General features: G+C 31.3%; 1 protein-coding gene across 1 annotated transcript in view; it reads right to left on the bottom strand.

Moving 5' to 3' along the window:
• Positions 1-2,583: 2,583 nt before the first annotated feature.
• Es2 (ess-2 splicing factor homolog) overlaps positions 2,584-15,069 on the bottom strand; it is a 40,908-nt gene continuing 28,422 nt past the window's right edge. The window contains exons 6-7 of the mRNA XM_076489949.1: positions 13,893-14,118; positions 2,584-4,351 (exon numbers count right to left, since the gene is read on the bottom strand). Of these exons, the coding sequence (XP_076346064.1) occupies positions 4,042-4,351; positions 13,893-14,118 (536 nt within the window). The 3' untranslated portion in view covers positions 2,584-4,041. The remainder of the gene's footprint in view (positions 4,352-13,892; positions 14,119-15,069) is intronic.

Here is a 15,069-nt window from a genome sequence, read left to right on the forward strand (position 1 = left end):
ACTTTTAGATTGGTGAACATGGTAATTTACAATGACACATTTCATTTACCACAAAGAATGAATACCTGGATGTATCAAAATATTTCCATTGGTTCAACATTTTGGATCTGGCATTTCGATATTGGCAAATCAAATTGATTGACAAGAGCAGACAGTAAGTTAAAGACCGCTTTTGCCCAAACGGTAGTTTGGATGAAATCTGCACCAATTAACTTGGTCTGTATAATAATCTGCAACTTTTAAGAGATTAATAATTAGAGCTTACACTAAAAGTAATGTAATTGGATACAAGCTTAATCTGTATATAAAAAGTACTGGCGTTTAATTACACTTTTGAATCTGTGACTAAAATCTAAAAAAAATATGGTATTAGATTGAATAGATAAGGATAACTAAAACTGAGACTAAGAGAGTATTCACTCATATGAATGGAAGTGGAGTTTTTCAGTCACTTTGTAGGGAAAAATTCTTTAAGTTTAGTCTTCATGAATAACTTGTTTTTTGTTGTATAGTAAGAGGTCTACCATTTGAGTAGACCTTGCTTTGCTGAAGTGGCTAATTAACTTTAAAATTTTGAAAGGAGTGATAAAATATTGATCACAATATCGTGAAAATATGCATTTGCTATACGTCCATATACGTTTGTGTTGGTTCGACAATATGTTTATTTATTAAAAAATTACAAGGCATAAATCAGTAAAGAATCTGTAAAGATTGAATCAGTTGTTTCTTGAAAAATAGAGGACGGGCTTGAATCTTAAATTTTCAAATGTTGTTGTGCAAAGACAGCCTCAAATAAAAAAGGGCTCCACTGTATTGTATTTCTACGGCTTTGTGGGGTTTTATTACTTCAAGAGAGAAGACCTAATTAGTGCAGCTATTGAGGCACAGATGAACGTAGAATGTATTATTGTCTTAAATGCAGAACAATAAGAGGGTGATTTTGTTATAGAAGATGAAGATCCATACATCTAAGACCACTGGGTGGAGACGTGACACATAAACATCAAAATTAATGAACATCGGACTGGCAGACAGAAGAAAGAACAAGAAGATCTATTGTGCCAGTATGCAGATGTTTTTACAGATAGATCAGGCAAGACAGGCCTTATGCAACATGAAATGAAGACCACGACCAAGAATACAGTAAAAGTGAAGCTCTACAAGATATCCTATCAAGCAAAATGTAAGAAATCATTGAGTCTTTGAGTTCAATGTACTATTCACCAAGCTAAATTTCGTGATGAAATTCGACTTTGAACCTAAGGTCCTTTATAAAGATCAGAGAAAAGAGTCTTTGTGACACTAGATAGATGCTACAAGTTCAAGAAAATGCCATTTTTTTAGTCAACTTAGTGGGAATATTCAACCATATGATGAGGAAGACGTTGAACAAAGCGACCAACGTCAAGCAATATGTAAACAACATTCTGACCTACACAGCCAGATGAGAAGACCACCTGAAGTTCTTCAGGAAAGTGAGAAGCAGAGAGCTAATCATTATACCATCTAGTGCTACATTAATTATGCTGTGCTGGACTTCATTGGACATAAGGTGAGTGTTGTGCCTCCAGAACTACCATTTCTACATTGCGGCCATCAACCAGATTGCAAATGTTAGTACAGACAGTTTAAGTAGATTTTGTGCATAAACTAAAACGTCTTTATATGAAAATGGGATATTGTTTGATATACACAACTGTTTCAGTCTAAGTTCGATACCACTGTTAAATTTATTTTTTGGAAGTGATAGTTTATTACAGATTTGTTTGCATATCTGTAGTGTTTTGTAGTTCAACTGTGAATTAGCGTTTGTTGCATTATAGCACCATGTTACTAGAACCTTCTAAGTTTCTCTTGTTGTTTTGAATGAGTATTATTGTATCGTAAAATCTCAAAGTGCGTAGGACGTTCTAGGTCTTGGCTACACTGTCAATGTGCATACAAAACAAAGCTAGTAAGAATAGATAGATCGAGTGTATGCAATTTTGAGAATAAACACGAAGAGAGTATAGACGCAATTTAGTGAGTTAGCCCTTTAACCCATATGGTAAAGAATTCATCTGATGCAATAAATGTCTCAGGTTCCATCACAAGGAGAGAAAATTACCATATAGAAAAGTGTTGTCATCTATGAACCTGAGGTAAGGCCATAGGGTAGGGACAGTTTGTGAAAGAGAAATAACGTGATGTTTGTTATTAAAAAGTGCATTAATGACAAGTACTTGTAGGTTAGTCCTTTAGCATAGTTGGTAAAGCACTCACGTGATGCCCATAAGATTGTGGGTTCAAATGTAAGCAAAAGCATTAAAATAAACTCAAATTACCTTATAAAAGCTGGTGCCAAACTAGTGATCATCCAATAGAATCAAGAGAACATCTAAGGATGGTCTTTGCTTAAGAGCAAAAGAAAATACGGTAACTGTTATTAAACAAGTGCTTTACAAGATATGTTGGAAGAGCATTCAGTTGTTACACGAGTGTTCACTTACTGAAATCCTACATGTAGAAGATGGACAGTTTTCTTTAATTACCATACATATATTTGTTTCCACGTTGATAGTTAAGGAACTTGTCAGTTGATTATTGCTACCTAGATTTTATATACTTTTGGTACATATACATAAAACATGGAACTACCTTCACAATTTAAAGTCTGTTTCACATATACAACAACCCTGATTTATCTGCAGTGATTCAAGTTATAATAATTCCTTTACTTCCTTCTGGTGGTCATAGATAATCAATTATACAATTATTTATAAATATATACATATAATCAATATTTCTCTGTAGTTATAAATATTTACAGTTTAATAAACTAGCAGCAGCAATCAAAGCATATTACAATATAACATTTCAGTTTATGGTGCTCTTTGATTGAGTAGTAAGCATCTTTCTGACCCTGCTTTCTTTCATCTATAGCTAATATCTGAAGTAATACTACTAATACATTCATTAACACATACAGTCTGAATACAAACATTTAAATTGAATTAGGTGTCTAATAAATATTGACCCCTAAAAAAAAAATTTACTATAATAGTAATTCTACAGGTCACCTCTTTAAAGGTTTAGCAGAAATACTATTCTTTCTAGAGGTCTCTAATCCAGAAAAAAAGAGAAAGAATTTACTGCAATGATATAATTAAACTTCTTGAACTAAAAAACGAGAAGTTTAAAAATACTTTAATGGTATAATTTACATGTATAGGCCTCTTTTTTTTTAGAATTCAATACTTATTACTTTATTTCCAAAACCATCATTTTGAGATTGGTATACCACATTTGTATCAAAATGGCAGAGACCTCAATATAAGGAATGAAATTTTATATAAATATTCAGAATAATTATCAGATAAATGCAATTAACTAACTCAGTTCAGCCATAAAATAACCACAATGAGAAGTAGATTTCAAACTGTTAAGCAAAGAAACACTACTAGTAACTACTTGCAAGGTTTATTGATAAGAAAGGCCTCTGGCATTTCTGCCACTAAGTTTTTTGTCTTAGTATTTAAATAATCTCATGATAACATATTCAATATGTAAATGATTCTTATACATATAAGGTACAAAAACTACAATTACTATATTACTTAAAACAGTAACAGATAATAAACAGGTGAAAATCTGATTGAGATAAACTGAAGTGCGAACTACTGATTAGACATGTGGATTGATACACTGTTGACTCATCATTCACCAAAAGGTCATCATTTCAGCAAACATTTAATATATTTTATTAACCTCTCTACATAATAAACAAGTAATTGCAAGATTATATGGTGTTTTAACATATTTTATTTTTTACCTGCCATGTTTTCGTTTCATTTTTAATATTAAAAGTCTGCATGGAAAATTTTTCTCAATCTTTGATTTATTCTTGAACATGTACAATACTTCCATACTTCATCAAAAGACACATGATAAAGCAAAAATATATCAAGTCTTTTATTTATTTGTTTCATTTAAATGTCCACTAGCTGTAAAATTATGATCAACAAAAAGGTCATTTACATATTTATATAAAATTAGAAACTAGAAATAATCTGCTGCTTTTTGTCTTTTTGGTATCTGGAGAAGATTATCTGTTAATGAAGGAGTGGAGTCAGGTCTCTGTTTCCTTGATATTCTCTTTGATGGTGATTTTGTCAGTGTCTGGATCAGTAGTGGAGTTTTGTCTTGGCTTGGTGTGTGAGATGGGGAAGGAGTGTAACTAGCTCGTAAAGCATGATCTGAACCTCGATGAATTCCAAGCTTTGAACGGGCAAGAAGTTGAGCAGCTGGTGACATTGAGCTTAGTCTGTCTGTAGGAGTTTTGGGAGTGCCAGTGCCACATCGAGATGGACTAATGATAAACAAAAAACAACATGAAGAAAATATATTAATTTTACAACTAGATCTGCTAAACATCTTTTTCACCACTTTAATATTATTAACAGTCAAAAATCATAATATGTTTTTTTTATATATAAGATTAAGTAAATTATACTAAAATGATTTTGAATATTCAAATTAGGAAATAACATGAGAATTACAGCCAATATACAACTGAAGTGGAACAGAATGTAACAGAACTACATTTTGAGAATGGCATTTCATAAGTAGTGTTTGAGGCATATGTAACACCCTTTCCTGCACAAAATGTAAAACACTCAGACCATAAGACTTAAAATTCCCATGATAGGTATATTCCTGATACTTAATAACACTAGGAAACAAAAGCAACTGGATCAACCCAAGGAATCAAAGCCATCACAAAGTTGTACTTTAACAGAGATAAGCACAGAACATCGCTTATCAAATGAAAACCTACCAACCCAAGGGCTTGTAAATTATTGCTATAGGTGTAAAGATAAGTTGATAAATTGGATAGAAGAGTGGATGGATGGAATAAAGAAGAGGCTGTTACATATGGAGTTAAGACAAAATGGATTAATGTCACAAGGGGTGAACCTCAGGGATCAGTCCTGGGACCTTTTGTTCTTTTTTGATTTACAATAACCATATAGATGAAAGACCAGCCCACAAATTAATACTTAAATTTTACAGATATCAAGATGAAGAGGATACTATTCATTTACAAAAGGATTTAAAAACATTTAGTAAGTTGGGCAAATAAATAGCAGATGGGTTTTAGTTATAATAAATGCAAGATAATACATGTGGATTATCATAATTTGAACTATAAATATAATTTGGATGGGAACAACCTTAACAGTGTTATAAAGTAAAAGGATCCTTGTGTAATAGTCAGACTCTAAATTCATCCAAGCATTGTGCTGTTGTTAATGGCAAGGCAAATAGGATTTCAGGTTGTATCTACAGAAATACTGAACACAAATCTAAAGAGGTTATAATTTCATTGTATAGGTCACTGGATAGGCCCCATTTGGAGTACTGTGTACAAGGTTGGTCTCTTTACCTTACAAAAGACTGAATTATTGGAAATGGTTCAGAGAAGGGTTATTACAATTATGTGTGGGATGTAGGTGGTATCATATGAAGAAAGAATAAAATATCTCAAATTATTTCTCTTGAAAAAAAAAGAAGAGTTAGGGGAGATCTGATTGAAGTGTTTAAGATTGTAAACAGAATTAATAGTGTTGATGAATCATCTTTTTTTCACACTTAATAGCGAGAATCATAGTACGAAGGAACACAAATATAGATTTTGTCAGGGTAGGAGTTATCTTCAGCTAAGACATTTTTATTTTTCTAACAGGGTGATAGGCCTTTTGAATGAGTTGCCTTCAGATGTTGTGGAGCCAGTAGATTTAAGCAAGTTTAAGAGAAAACTTGATAACTGGATTTTAAATTCTTGTTTTTATGATTTATTTTTTTCATAATTTTAGTTTACTTTAAAGGAAGGAACAACTGAGATGGTCCAATAAGTTCTATGTTGTCTCAAAGCATTATATGTTATGAAATGCTTATAGATATCATGAGATTGCAGGAAACTGCTTACCTTATACAGGTGAACAATTATGGAAAACAACCAGGGAGGAATCATTTGCTTTGGACATGACAGACTTAAAACAGAATATTTAGAAATTGAAAATACATTTCAAGAAGATTGTCAAGTTGCATGGTTCATACACAGATCAGTACTAGATGCAGCAACATAGACTGTAACAACAATATTGTAATGCTCCAAGCTTATTTTAATTCTTTAGCAACTGGTACCCCTTTAAATATCATTATATGCATGTCACTAAGTTACATTCAAAGATTAGTTAAACAATTTTACTATCAGTGCACATCAATAAAATTATGAATATAACCTATGTTAAATTTTACCTTATCTCAATTTTAATTCCTTTGTTTCAAACAAAACCTTTAAAAAGAAAGCTTAAACTTTAATTTCATTGTGACTTGATCCATAAGATATGAAAATTCTTAACTTTTGCACACACTATCTGGAATAAGATAACCCCACTCTGTTAGATAAAGTCTAAAAAATAAGTACCTGCCTTGTTGACATACACATTTCCAAGTTCTTTGGCTGTAATTTTGAAACTAGAGACAAATTTTTCCAACCCTGATGATCTTTATGATGATACATTAAGAAATCTCAGAGCAACACTATACATTGCTTCACATGTATCATTCCCTAGTTGGGTTCCTGCAAACTGCAGAGATGTCAACTATTTCAAATGACTGAGCATAATGATTGCAGACAGAGCCCTTTATCATTTGTGGCTACTAGGCCTGATCAATGTCTCTTAGCTGTTTATTATTATATTATTATTATAACTATTATTATTTATTACTGCTATAGATTGCTCATTTATGACTGTTTTGTGTATTTAATAAATAAATTTTAAAAAATTCTTTTGAAATTATGTCTTTTACTTAGTTCAGAGTAACAAACATACTAGTAAAACAACATTGAACATGCACAAACAGTAAGCAGAAAAAGCCTTTGTGTAAGGACTAGTTTATATCATGTTTATTACACTTATTGTAATAGTTTTGCAGCTGTTGCAGCCTTTGCTTTCATGAGAATGTCTCAGGATGGTTGGGAGTTATAACAACATTGTCCATTTGACTGCATACACATCTTGTGTGTTATAATACTGCACAAAACTGAGGTGCTCAAGTTTGGTTTGAACTTGCTTTTGTTTTTAGTCACTAAACTAAATATCCTTTCACTGTCAGCATTAGAATGGAAGATTGTAAGAATTCCAAGCATAACCCTACACGGAATGTCATACTTCTGGTTGCCATTTCCATCCTTAACTGTAAACAGCTGAACCCAAAACTTGTCAACATTCAACTGAAGGACAGTTTCTGAAAAGGTATCAATTTGATAGTTCAAATATTGCCCTTCCAACTTGTCAACAGTGTTGTGCTCATGTGTATTGACAAGGACAGAATACCTATCTGTGAAGAAGCATAGAGAAGAGAAATCTTTGCTGACTTTCAGTTTTTGATCAGCAACCTCTGCATGAATCAGAAGTTCATCATTTAGAGGGAAATGTTTCATCATGTAATTTGTAGCTGCAATATAGTATTTCTTGACACTTGTGTAGAAGCTGATCAGGTCCAGGTCCTTTTCATATTTAACAATGTATTCTTTGGCAGCATTTCCAATAGAAACTGCCTCATCAGATTTGTGTAAGGATTCATTGTTGTAGTCAAGTTTAGTTATGTTGTCTTCAAGATATTCTGGCTTGACATATCTGACAAGTATATTTTTAACTTGTGTAATCAGAGTTCTATGCATAATGTGTAAGCAAGGTTCTCATCTTTGCAATATCTAATTGGCGTGCTCAAATAGAGGAATTACAGACTGAAGAAAAAGACAAAATAACAAGTATATTTGGTTGTCCAAGAAAACTGTTAACTTGTCTAATTTGCTCTGCACATAACTTTTCTTGGTTACTTCCTTGCTAGCTTTTGTTTTCTTCTCTTTTTTCATTGAATATCTCTTCTTTAGTTCAAGGTCAGACTGCCTAAACATATATTCAGTTATATCAAATGTTTCTTAGTCTGCTTTTGGAGACTGTTGTCTTGTGTCCCTGTGTGGCTGAAAGGATGTTTCAACTGTGTCCCTGTGTGGCTGGGAGAGTGTCTTGACTGTGTCCCTGTGTGGCTGAGAGAGTGTCTTGACTGTGTCCCAGTGTGGCTGAGAGAGTGTCTTGACTGTGTCCCTGTATGGCTAGAGGATATCTTGACTGTTAAAGTCTTGCTGTCTGACTTAGCTACACATTTAGATCCTTTTGAATCTAGTTTTTCCTTTTCACAGTGAAAATACTTCTTCAATGGTTTCCACATGCCCAATATTCTGTTGAGGAACATTCCAAGTGATAGCCATCGTGTTAACAAGTTGTAGAATTTTTCTTGTTTCTTTGTCATACAATCCTTGAAACTTTTTGAAATGTTGTTTTCTGCTAGCACTTTTGTCCAGAAAATAGTAGATATCTACTAATATATCAGAAACTGGGCAGGGCAGTTCTCTGGAAGCTTTCTGGGCAGCAATATTCATGAGGTGACAGACACAGCCCATGAAGTAAATGCTAGGCTGTCGTCTTGAGATGTGTCCCATTACACCTTTACCTATACCAGACATAACTGAGGCATTGTCTGAAGAAAAACTAAGACAGTTTTCCAATGGAATTTTCCTTTTTGTCAGTTCGTGGTCCAAAAGCTTGAAAATATCCTCTCCCATTGAAGTTTCTTTCCATTCTACCATTGTCAAAAGAGAACAAACAATTTTTCCAAGCAAAGGGTCAAGATATCATACAACCACAAGATACAGTTTTGAGCCATCTACGTCTGTGGATCCATCTGTGGCTAAACTGTAAACACTGTTAGTAAGCATGCTTGAAATCATTTTGCCATCTTCACAACCCAACAGAGTCTGGGAACATTTTTCTGAAAAGATGTCCTGCATGATCGGCTACAGCTAAGGGTAAATTATGAGCAATGACGAATTGCGTAAACATCACTTCTGCATTTATGGTTTCATATTCTGAATTCTTATTCATAAATGTCATTATCTGCATTGTTCTTGTCTTTGCCTCAGCATTTTGTTGATAAGATGTCAATTTTGTATGTCTGGAACAAATGTTTATCCTGCCATGAGCCACAGAAAAATTGACGTGACAAACTGTACAAAATGCATGACTGTCACTGACTTTTGATGCAATACTAGATACCAGATATTTTGCACTATACTCTTTCCTAAATTTCTGATTCACAGTTTTAGTCCTTTTAGATTTGCCAGAAACAAGACAATCTGGTGAACGAGGCCTCTTTTATTCCATCTTGTGAACAATCGCATTGGTGTTTCTATGCCTCTTAGAAAACGAGAAATACCCATCTACACAAGCACTGATTGGCTGACAAGTACTGATGACGTAACTATGGATTCCCCCACATACCCAGTATGGAGAAGCACTGCAATCAAACTATTGGTAGACGTCGGAGATATAAATATTTATTATTTCAAGCACAAACATGATTATCGCAAGTAGCCATTTGGACTATGTCTTTTATTTATTATCAAAATTTATTTGTATCTCACTAGAAATTTTCTTTCACCCCTTTCAAGCCCTAGGGGAACAATTTATCACTTTATTGTATAAGCCTGTATTGTATAAGCTTGTATAAATTGTATAATGTGGGAGTTGCAACAAGTCGTAATATTTGTCTGTATGAGCGTATAGTCGTAATGTATACACCAAAATCATAATGATTATGCTCAAATCGTAATGCTTGGCAACTCTGAAATTGTAGAAGACCAACATGAAAGAGTTAAAACAGGACAGGTACATTGGATCAAGCCTGTATTTGTAAAACTACATATATACTGTAACTCTGCGTTTACTAAATGTATCTTCATAAAATGTAAAAACTGTTAATATGCATAAAATGTGTTGTACACAAAAGATAACAGTTGTTAAAAGTATTATTATCAAAGACTTGTTTGTGAATTTCTTCAGCCTTCACTAAGTGTACAAAGTGATTCTTATATTAATAAAAATACTCCTTTTATTTTAGTTTCATGTTTTATTTGCATAATCTATAGAACCTCCTAAATGAATATCAAAATTATATTTTCCAGCAAAATTTCACATTTTATCTTTTTTTGTTACCCCAACATGAATATATTTGATTCTTTTAAGAAATTGTCAGTGAAAAGTTGAAAAACATAAATTAGTATTAGAATTATTTCACCTAAACAAATGTTTCTCAACCTTTTTCACTGCAGCATCCCCTTTATCAAGCTATGACCACTAAAATGAAAACTGTAAGGCAGTAATAGTCAATTTTTATGGTTTGAACAAATATAACTGTAAAACCTTCAAATATTTATGTCTGCTCTCCTATCACTACCTCAAATTTTACTTCTCCCCTTAAATTTAAAAACACCCACTAGGGAACAGTTCCACCCAGAATGGGAAACACTGATTTAAACTGACTTGAGTATTATTCAAGAAGTTTCAAATCACTTAACACTTTCAACTCAATTGTTAATCTCTTCACCTTTTTTTTTTTTTTAGGGTTTTATTACAATCTGGGAGATATTAGCTATTTCCAGTACTGGAAATACAAAAAAGTGTAAAAAATTTGACAATTCACACTGGTTAGTTCATGTTTAAGGTGTTACAGAAATTATTTTATAGCATTTTTATTAAGCCTAGTTGAGAGGTTACTTTTATATTTTTGTTACTTTTGTTGAAAAATAGATAAAAATATATGTAAAAACCATGAATATGCAGTTCTCACTCCACACTCAAGTAACTTATAATCAATTGAAAGTCTCAAACATTCTTCCCCAAGCCTCTTTAACTCTCACACATGCAAGTGTTCAAATATTAATGTAGCTTTCATATTTTCAAAACACAAGAGTAAACACCCCAAACTACTATAACTCATATATCTTTCTACACAAACTATAAACAGATTTTTTAAAAAAATTATGCTAGCATAACAATAACCATGGGAAAAAAAACAAAAAAAACTTTTACCACTGAATAACTAAGGCAAGGAAATTGAAATAAAAAGACATGGATATCTAAAAAACAAGAATCTGCTCTTTATCTTTATTATAAGCACATCCATAGTTCATGAAAATTTGGTTACAAAAAAACCCCTGGGAGTCAAGTAGAGGACAGGAGCTTCTGCAGTAGATGTGACAAACTTATTGGTATATCAGCTAATCAAGAAGTTCAGATTTTAGATTTTCTCCTCCTCGAAATTTTGTATAGTTTGTGTATCTAATAAAGCTAGAAACTGCAGTAGTCTTCTTTGCATGTTAGAAAATTCTGAAGTGAAGGAATCAATCTTGCTCAGTGGTATCACACAACAGAAAAGAATAAAGACTAAAAATTCTTCAAGTGTTTTATTTTACAATTATGAAGTTAAAATTTAAATAACAAAAATATGAATTTAAGCTACATTTCATGTCATGTTTATTGGTGTACAATAATAATACAGTTGTTTAATTAAATGTTGACTGTACCATTGTTAAAGTTATGACTTGCACTTCGACCAGGCTGCTCTTAAAATAACATACACAACCTCTGTATATATGGATATATTTATACTATTACAGATATAGTGACCTAAGAAACTAGGTTAGAAACATCTTATGTAAAATCACAGAAACTATCAAATTCTTTAGAATGGCAGAATTCTTGAAGCAGCAGTAATATTTACCATTTATTACAAAATAAATTAAATCAATAATTTGCAAACACATAATCAACCATGTGTAAACAGTTTGTTATTTTAACATCAGTTCTTTCCTACTGCTTGATAATTTGATAACAAAGAAGGGTACTTTTTTAACTGATTGACTACTGTGAAAGAGTTTCATATCTTTCAAGTTCTGTAATTAAATTACAGCAACAAATAACGGTAGTCATCATGGGTAACAATTCACATATTATAATATTTCCCTTTTAACTCTAACTACAGAGCTGAATGCAATACACCCATATTGTAACCACCAAAATAACCATGAAATAAGTCATAACTGTTAACAAGGTATGTGTATCTTCATGGAATTTTCTAGATTACCATTACTTTTTTCTTTTGAAATGTTAATTATTAAACATACAAAGCAATTTTGATTTTAAGAATAAAAATACTTTTCTTCATCTAAAAATTGTTAAATTTTATTTGTGTAAACCTACTTAGTAACCATCATATTTTTTTCTTAGAAAAATTTTATACTTTATGCAGGCTTGTTCAATGTGACTGACCTCATATCCACCAGTCTGTTACTTTGTCTATACAAGCTTGTTCAATGTGACTAACCTCATAACCACCAGAAAAAAATAGGTAATAAATCTAAATTACCCTTTAATGCTCTAAAATGACTGCAAAATGTTACAAGAAACCAGAAACATTTATTTCAAATAGCTTAAATTTTGTAACTGCATATATCTATTTACAATTTTTTGTTTTTGTTTTATTGTTGTTTGGGCAGTCTGCCTAATAATCCCACCATAAACATCATAAATCATGCAGCTAATGTTATCATACTAAATAGCATAAAACTGACCTTTATAAAGTACAAGTAATTTACTATTCTTAGTTATAGTATTACTGCACCATTATTCTGTAAAATACAATTACATTTCATTTATTACACATGTGTGTGTCTATATATCATGGCCAGGTGGTTAGGGCACTCATTTCATAAACAGAACCTCCTCAGGTTCAAATCCCTATCACACCAAATGTGCTCATTCAAACATGGGGACATTATAATGTTACAGTCAATCTCCCTATTTCTTGGTAAAAGAGTAGCAGAAAAGTTGACAGTGGGTGGTGATATCAGACATCTTCCCTTTAGTCTTACACTGCTCATTTAGGAGCAGCTAGCACAGATAACCATCAAGTAGCTTTGCAAGAAATTCAAAAACAAACAAACACACACACACACATATGTATATTACTATTTATAATTAATTCTTAAATTTCACTTATTTTTCTTAAAATATTATCTGTACTATTTATAACATTACAAAGTTTTGTATTCATATGTTCTACTTGCTAAGCCTAATCAAATTTTGAATGTGGATGTAAAAAAAATTAATTTTTGTCCATGCATTTTAAAACAACAAAAAATTACGAATTATGATACTGATACCCCAACATTCAACTATAATTTGCCAGACTTCCTAACTAAGCTGTATTTGTATCTTAAAAATATCATTTGTGATCAGCATTTCACCTTGATCATCACTCTTCACATTCTATAACATTTATAATGACTTTATCAGTATAAATACTTTAAAAAGACTGACAGAATTACAAAGTGCTTTCAACTGGTTGTAAACAAATACTGAAGAAACGTAGAAGAAAACATACCATGTGGTACACTAAAAATATCAATATTCACCTCTTTCCTTTTTGGTATTTAGTTTTGAACTAAGAAAATAAATAATGTATAATACTAAACATTGAATTACACACTATAACTTAATTCCAAATGTATAGACATATATTAATAAGTAATAGTAGTTTAATAAACTTTTGAAGGTAGGTCTACAAAATATGAGGAAAGGGTTAATGCATAAGTGTTATCACAAATGGCAGTTCTACTTCGATGAAGTAGCTCAAAAGTAACCTTTTACACATTATTGCAACCAATATTCAAAGTGATACAACATATGCATTTTGATAAACTGTTATTTAAAAATAACTCCAAATATCTTTTTCTTGGCATTATAAACAGGATATGACTTCACTTATAATTTTAATGCCTTAAAAACCTCATTAACACCAGTTTTTCACCAATTAACAAAAAAATTGTTAACAATAACTATTTTCAGTACATTATGTTACAGTTAACAATGTAAGTACAATACACATTCTTATCAAGTTTCTATTTTATTTCATTAGTTTTAAAATGATACACAACTTACTGCAATAAGCTTGACTGGACTCTTTTTAGGGCTTGCTCTTTTTTTGCTCGCTGATTTTTGGCAGCTTGATCTGCTAAAGAGATTGCCAACTTTTCTCTAGAAGGTAAATCAGGTATTTTGAACTGAGGTCCCCCAGAGGACTGTGGCAAAGGAGTATCACTACCATCTAATCGAAATGGAGTCCCTTCAATCTCACCCCAAGTCATAAGTGGAGATTCTGTTACACCTGCAAGAGTACATTCTCTAGATTAAATCAGCCCCTTCATACTTTTTATTGAATCAATAATTTTATTTTCCCTCTAAGAGACATTTTAAAATAGTTTCAATTAATGAAACTTTTTCTAGAAAATTAACATAACCAATACTTTTTGTTTTATATCATATGAAATTGCTAAAAAATGCATTCATGGTTAGTGAAACTGTCTCTTTATACACTGAAGTTAACCAACAGTTTAATTTTTTTAAATAAAAGTAGTAAACAAATCTCAGCTTATTAAATAATTTTCTTCATCAGTTTAAATTTTGTAATTTTTATAAGAGTTTAAACAAAATAATACTTAGAAGTTAATTATATCATTAACATGTTAATACTTATCATCTTACTTCTACATCAACAGTAATTTCAAACCTATAATGTCACATTTGTTTATATTTTAAACTTTTAACCTTAATTAAGAAACATTTAAAGCTTGAATGTATTTAAACTTAAGTTGTTTTTTTTTCCTTACTAAATAAATGTTTCTTCAAATGAAATATTTTCCTTATAGTCTTGTGAGGTTTGAACATAATATTTTTTAAACTTGTTCATTTGTTTCTAATATATTCCCAAGAATTTTATTGGTTTAATTACTTTTGATACTTTCTTTTTTCATTTATTTAACACTACATTTTGTTGCAACCTGAACCATTGCACTTTTATTAGTCTAAGACTAACTACTAACATTTTGGTATTTAGATGGTCCTTTTGTTTTATTATCAATTTATGTGTCGGAGACATTGCAAACTATTCCAAACATCTAATGTAAAACAAGAAATAATAAAATAAAAACATTACTCTTTTTAGTTTGAATTTAGAAATATATAATTATTATTTTTATTCAAGTTTTATCTATCCTAGGTAAATTATCTTGTATTTTTAAAATCTTTTATTTATTTCTAATTACCCAAAATTTTAAAA

Source organism: Tachypleus tridentatus, chromosome 2 (assembly GCF_004210375.1).
Source record: "Tachypleus tridentatus isolate NWPU-2018 chromosome 2, ASM421037v1, whole genome shotgun sequence".
Classification (NCBI taxonomy): Eukaryota; Metazoa; Arthropoda; class Merostomata; order Xiphosura; family Limulidae; genus Tachypleus; species Tachypleus tridentatus.